The 7,589-nt window shown below is 34.6% G+C and overlaps 1 protein-coding gene across 1 annotated transcript; it reads right to left on the bottom strand.

Annotated features, from left to right (window-relative positions):
* Window positions 1-2,313: 2,313 nt before the first annotated feature.
* LOC113070431 (neuromedin-B-like) lies at window positions 2,314-3,263 on the bottom strand. The gene is made up of 3 exons (XM_026243712.1): window positions 3,059-3,263; window positions 2,790-2,977; window positions 2,314-2,518 (listed from the first exon to the last, which is right to left on the bottom strand). Exons 1-3 carry the CDS (start codon window positions 3,225-3,227, stop codon window positions 2,462-2,464), a joined length of 414 nt encoding a protein of 137 aa, XP_026099497.1. The 5' UTR covers window positions 3,228-3,263; the 3' UTR covers window positions 2,314-2,461.
* Window positions 3,264-7,589: the final 4,326 nt, after the last annotated feature.

The raw sequence follows: 7,589 nt of genomic DNA, 5'->3' as shown, positions 1-7,589 counted from the left end.
TAGAGCATCCAACTGGACAGCGCCAGTCACGTGTCCCTCTGACCTCAATATCGCGAGCTGCGCTGTCTGTTCTCTCGGCGACAGTCCAATGCGTAACTCTCCTGCTACTGCTGGCATTAAGAAACTGCAACAGCCCGTGTTCCCTCGGTCAAATTAAATCCACCTTTATAACAATTAAAAATGTATGAAATCATGATATAAATATAGGGGCAGATTTTGCACATCCACCTCAACAATTACTCCCCTCTTATGCAAAACGTGAGGTAGTATAGGCTGATAAAAGTGATGTATTAGTCATTAAAATTGCTCATATTTTTTAAAATCACGTTTGATAAAAAAAAAAAACCTTGAATAAAACTGAATACAATAATTAATCCAGGCTTCTTACACAACATAAACAATTAGCTACAGTATAACCTCTCCTCAGTTCAAAGGTCAAAGAAACCACGTTCAAAATAGAATTGTTTTTATGACATTCATACCTATTTATTTGGTTACCTGATCATATTACTAAGGAAAGACAAATGTGTTGTGATGTGTTGTGTTGACTAAATGGAGACAAGGCAGGTCAAAGATGGTTGTTATCATTTGTATTGTTTACAAGATAAAAAGCTTATATAATTAATTTCAGAGTTTGAATTTTGTCAAAGCTCTTGGGTTCCCCTAAATAGACCCCCCCCCCCAACACACACACACAAACTCTTTCAATCAATCAATCAATCAATCTTATATATGGTTCATATTTTTTGTCTTATCCTCTTATCACTGGAAACCTAATTCTATGATAAAAGCTTATTTTACGATGCTCTGTGAATTAGGTGTACCAAGCAATCACTAAGCAATGAAATTAAATATCTAGCCTAGGCATATGCAGTATAGAAAAAAAAAATTAAACCTCTCAATTTTCTGGGATTTTATTGATAACAATGATAAGATGATATTTTGCTGAGTAGACTATGTCGTGCTGCAGGACTGCCATGGACAGCTGACTCCTAAGGGTTTTTGATATTCTTCTGCATAGTCAGTTTACAGCAGGGACAGAAATTAATCTTTTCCAACAAGTTTACAGTAATTTTTACCCTTAATGGGCATTTTTACTTTTATAAAGCCATTTTAATTCTAGAATTGTGCATTATCTTTTGGATCAAATTCTTATATTTAATCAGTAAAGTACTACTACATTCCCAATCTCAACAGAATCATGTGTGATTAGTCTAAAATTAATACAGCAATCAAATCTTTTTATCTCATTTTCATTTGCAATAATTTCATGTTTCAAGTATTATAGTTTTATTGAAGAACCAAGGGACCCCAAACATATATTTTTGGATGTTATGGGGGGTCTGGGTCCCTTAATGCCTATTGGAGGTCTGGGTCCCCCCAGCTCCCCCTCAGTTTGAACACTGATTCATTTATGTCAGAGACAATTATGGACAACTAATTTTCACGGTGACAAACACAGACTTAAATTTGGCAAAGGTACAAGTATCATACATATTTAGAGCACATTTGGCAACCTAACCGAACCCTAACTGATATTCAGGTACTCTTTGCACACAATGTTTGTACAAGAATTATATTCAATTCACAGGGAAAGATAGGAATATGCTAATGAACAACGTATTAGCTTTTATCTTGTGTTATTCATTTTATGCATGGTCTTTCAGTGTTTCAGAACATTTATAACTTAACTTTTATTTTGTCATTTATGTTAGTTTCTTTTAAATTTAGCATTTTGTCATTATAACTTTATGAACTTGTTGAGATTTTTTATTTGTTCAGGTTAAATAATCTTTTTTTGTTTGTTTTGAGTTAGATTTGCATTAGATTAGACATAACAGATTATAAAGTTGTGCTTTGGTCCACTTTTTAGTTTATGGAGTGTTGCTTTTCTCACCCATGTAATTTCTTTCTGATGTTTTCTTACAATATATTACTGTGTGTAAAGTATTCAGTTTTCATATATATATATATATATATATATATATATATATATATATATATATATATATATATATATATATATATATATATATAAACACATTTGGTTACCATCTGAATACTGAATTCTACAATGAAAACCCACTGAATCATTCTCTAAATCCTAACCATTCACCCACCTGCTGTTGAGGTTAATAAAAAAAATACACATAGGCTAAATAAATAAAAATACTTCCACTGGGTATGGAAATTTAGATATCAAAAATTGACACTTTTATCATTGTAGTTTCATGCAGGAGCAACTGACTTGACTAATTAATTCTTTATTAAATACAAATTATTGGAAAAAAAAATTCTGGACATCCTCTAAAAATAAATATACAAGTATAACTTGTTGCATTTCTTGTGACATGCAGGTGGTTAATAGTTTTAGTTAAGAAACAAAATTACAGTTGATGAACAAGCGATTACAATTTCCATGTGAATGAAACACGTTGAAGATCTCAGCCGATGGCAGTCATTATTTTTTATTGTCTTGGATGTAGCTGTCTAATATCTTCATTAATATTGCAGTCCCCTAGAACGACAAGAAACAGTTTATGCAAATCAATTGTCGATTATATTTAATCATTGATTATTATTGATCACATTATATTGATTAGCCTACGTCAGATTATACAATGTTGATAGAATTGCGCTAATTACATTTTAAGTCAAACAAACACATTAATTTAAATAAAATTTTAATGAAAACTATTTACAACAGAAGAATATTATCTCTCATATTCTTTTCAGACAAGAGTAGAAATTACTTCAAAATGAACAGAAGATCCAGCCTCGGTTCTTACCGGAACTTTAGCGCGGATCTCTGGAGAGTCGAGGCGAGTCTGAAGCGCGATCCTCAGCATCTCCTGGAAGAGGTCTGCAGGCTCGACCTGCTGGGGATTCAGGGCAGCCTCGACGGCTTTCATCGTGGAGTCATCCTCGGTCGGCAAGCGTTCGCTGTCCACAACACTCTTCTTACCCATAAAATGACCTTAAGTGCCAAATCACATTTCTGTTCCTGGTAAAAGTCACTAAATATGTAGTACAATAATAAGTCGTGTATGCATCTCACCTGTTGCCCATAAACTTCCTCTCGGGTTAACTTTGATCTTTGCAACTTTGTTTCTTAGTTGAGACAAGTCAAGGCTCACTGAGGACGCTATTGAAATGTAAAAAGAGAACAGCACAAGGTATGTGAGGAATCCACAGTGACAAAAACTGGCTTCACTTAAACTGGCCATTTCTAAACGCTGTTGGTGTTTCGCTCTTTCTCGTTCTCAGCGCGCGAACATCTATTATGACTGGAGGCGTCAGATGTTGGTTTTATATCGCGCGGATGGGAGGGCTGGATCTGGATGGGGTGTCGTTTAATAATGGTCCAGCGAACAGTAACTGTCATGTGCGACGCTGTCGATCACTGCAAATAAGGCGCGTGTTAGGAATATGAGGGAAATATGGAAAAGTAATTATCACTTGCCAACACCTGCCAACAATTTGCAGAGTCAAATTTTCCTGACTGCAGCGCTCACTTCAGCACCATGGACAACACTCACATCACAAGCTGCTGCAGCAGAGGAAATGCTGTGACATGGTTTCCTAAAAGAGTTTCCATGATTTTAACAGTGTTATTAGCTACCAAGTAAATTTAAAGACCATTTTCTCCAGCCTTGTATATTTTTCCCCCTAACTCTTCATTCTCAGTCTGTTTAATTTCCAAAACAATGCCATATATAAAGCATATTTTAATAGATTAATTAATTAATTAATTAAATGGCCATGTTGTACATGTTATTTTTGATTGAGTTCCTTTGATACTAGCAATAATTTATTTAATTGCTGGCTGTTAACAATACAGATGATCTGTTCTTTTATGATTCACACTGAAAAAAACGGTGTAAAAACAATTTTCACTCAGAAATAGTAACAATTAATTAAAAAGAAACAGCAAGAATTTAACAGGAAATTTAGAAAGTAGAAATACTTATTTGACAGTTTCTTGTTACTTGTTTACATTACATGCAACTAACCCTAAAGCAAACCCTAGCCCCATTAAATACATGTTGTTAATTCTTGTTAGTCATTACTTACATTTGTAATTACACTGTAACAGGGACACCTTAAAATCAAAATGTAACCAAAACTTGTTAACTTGTTTTTAGATTCATGTTCATATAGAGTCAATGGCACGCCTTACTCTCTGAACAATTCTTGCTTAAAAATTATACAAGTAGGGAAATCGGCTTTGAGAAAATAAAGATTTGTATCAGCTTGTCCTCATCTTGTTCTTTTTCTCTCAAGGAAATCAATAGGTCTCCCTGGGAAGGGTAGGGTGAAGATACAGAGTAAACTTACGAAAGGCTGAAGGTGAAAACGCAATCCATTACCACTAGTGACACCTCTTTTCCCTAAGGCCTGACATCCGGAGACCCTAATGGTGTGACTCCAGTGAACAAGCATTTGATTCAACTCTGCAGTCTGAAACAAATGGGCCAGTGACTCACAAGGGACATGGCATGCCATAAAACTCAGATGTGCGGAAGCAGATGATGGCTGATTAATGCTGAGAATTTAAAGTTGTTAACCTTCCTGTTTCACAACTTTCTTTTTGAAAACCCATAATAACTTAAGGCCTATACTTAAGAACATAATGAAGTAAGTAGAGTGCAGAGAGAGTGTAAACCTCAAACTGTCTTGACTCTCACCCCTGTCATTTTAACATTTAAACATCTTTTAAAGTGTGAAAGCAAAATGCAGAGTGATTCATGTTTTGTGATGCTGAATGTGATAAACACAATCTAATTATCACTTTGCATTGGTGTTTGAACTTTTCTTAATAAGATGCAAGGGGGAGAATGATCAACTGAAGTAACATAGGCAGATCAAATCATTTTCAGATAAATGTTTTTAAACAGCTAAATGGCAAAAACTTTGAGACTAATAACGTGAAAGGTTCTAACTTACAAAGTAGAAAGACATGTCACACAATACACTTGTCTTCTCTTTAATGATTTATTTGTCACTAGGTGGGTCTTTCAACCCATTCAGCCATAGATAGTTTGAAATAAAAGCAAATCATCTTTTGCACTGGATTACTCTCTGTGAGCATGATGTATATAGAAAATGGCACTCCCTAGTGAAGCAAGAGGTGTACTTCACACTTTTATTAATAGAGTCTTAATTGTGCTGACATTTTCTCACTTTTCCTTATTGTGAGAATGTAGGTTCAACATTAGAATTTGAATTGTATTAGAGAGGGGGACAAAATACAAATGCATTAAATGATTTTGAACAAAAGCAATTTTTGCTTTTAAATGCATTGCTGTGATTTCAGAAGTTATCAGTGTTGATTTATATTTATTTTTGTGTGTGTGAGGAATCCTTTTACTGCTCATTATGGTTGTAAAAAAGCTGGCCCTGTCATTTTAGTGATTCACATATTACAGATAAGAGAGTGTTTTCACAGGTTGAAATCCTATGCCACCTGTGAAAACATAACATACTTCTTCCATTTAATACGTGTTCAAATGTTTTTAATCCTCATCTCGAAAGTGAATGTTTTTAACAGTGCCCAAAAATGAAGACACACACCCATTTCTCTTTTTTATTACATTTAAACATGTTTGCAATAGTGTTGTTACTTACAATCAATGAAGCAAGAAAACTGTTGTAAAGGGCTTTTGTATTTAATAGTGAAGAGAACAGCCTCTCTAGTTGTATTATTCCACAATTTAATACCACTGCCTGTTTCAAAAAATATGATTCAGAAAAGTTATCATTCCACCATTATGGAATAATACTGATAATTGTCTCATGCTTGTTTGAGTAAGGAAAATTCAAACAATAATTAATCACAATATTTCCATCTTTATCAGTCACCCTGCTCACCCTAACAATGCTGAGTAAATATTGCCATACTCAAAATATTTCTCTTTATTATCATGAAATGCTGTTCTAATTTCCTGTAGAGATGTTATACTATGAAGGATATTACTATGATTGTAAAACAAAAACAATTAGGTGAGGCTGATAAATTTATGAGTAGCTAATGAGTCTTAGTGAGTAGTGCGAGTAATCTCTGGAACAACAGGTCTGGGCCAATTTTTCAACATCTGTCATTGTTTACTGGTGATTGAAAGCTATTGGTTACATTATTGTCTTTACAAAGATACTGTTGTCAGTTTCAGTTTCACAACAACATCATCTGATCACAGCATAGTGTAAGTTTGCTCTAAAGAAGCACCTTGATGGACGTTTGATAAATATTTATCAATTTAATTGCTTGACTGGTGTCCATGACAGCATAGGTACATCTGAGAGGCCCACGTAATCTTATCAAAATAATATTTGACAATCCATATGTTACACTAATAGATAACAGCTAAGGAACATGAGGGTTCATGTTATTGTGTTTTGTATATTGTTTAGCAGTCATATTGCCTCTCGCATTATAACAAATGAGGATCAACAAAAAAAAAAAAAAAAAGAACACACTTAATTTCAGTTATTATCCTTCCTGATCTCTGAAACCGTTTTTATACCCTCTTCTGAATCAGGCAGACTTTAAAGAAATATGACGCCATGCTCCCTGCTCCTATGGGCTAAATCAGTTCTCTTTATAACTGAGATGGCCTTCTGCAAGCAGAACTTAATGTTTCTTTTTTTTCTAATATGAAGACTTGGTGAAGCATATCAGTCTTTGTATTATGCACAGAATACGTCTACAGAATATGCAGCTGGATCTATTACCCACACCCAGATGAGTCTTGGTAGGAGTTTCCACCTCACACCATGGAGAATGCACACCTCTATTGCACTGTTTGCATCTCTTGCCACATCATTAAACCCTTTGACAACATACACCTGCTCTGGGGCATTATGACTCACGTTCAGCCAGACAGAAGAACAACTTTGACTGCGTCATTCACTGATCGTGTCATTCTCTGAATGTCAATTGATGGGATAGTGCTGGTCAGTTATTAATGGCAGGGAAGCACATTATAACTACTCAACCCCATGTTTTAAAGAAGTCACAAATGTGATGACCCCCGTTTTATTTCTTTACATTTTAAATGACTCCCTCACACAAGTGAACATTTGGCATGTTAAATTCATGAGATTAAATAAGCATTTCACTGTCAGGAAAAATGAGTTTTCCTCTGTGTGGATGTAGCCTACTGTTTTTATAATGTATTGACTGCAGATGGTAGAAATACAACAACAGAGGCTGATTTGAGAAGTGCGTGTTGGTTGTATTGATTGTGTATCGATTATGTAAGTGATAATGTACAGCCAGCAGGTCTTTATCACAAAATAAACATTAGATTTACTCACCCTGAATGGGTTTGTTTTACGATAATGACCTCCTGACTGTAAACTACATTATCCTGCTTATTAAAGGGGTAAATGGAATATTAATGCTATCACAATGTATAAAGTTGAATTATAATATTTAGAAAAAATATAAAACAGAAGGCCTTGCAACTAGACGAACACTTTAGTAATATTAACGTAATAATAAGGCCTACCGAACTGTTCTGATGTCATTTTCTCTATAATCGATAACTGAGATATAAGATGGGACCAGTTGCATTTGTATAGCCTAC

The sequence above is a fragment of the Carassius auratus genome, unplaced genomic scaffold (genome assembly GCF_003368295.1).
Source record: "Carassius auratus strain Wakin unplaced genomic scaffold, ASM336829v1 scaf_tig00004029, whole genome shotgun sequence".
Taxonomy (NCBI): Eukaryota; Metazoa; Chordata; class Actinopteri; order Cypriniformes; family Cyprinidae; genus Carassius; species Carassius auratus.
The sequence above is the reverse complement of the archived record's forward strand: the minus strand, read 5'-3'. Positions and strand labels throughout refer to the sequence as shown.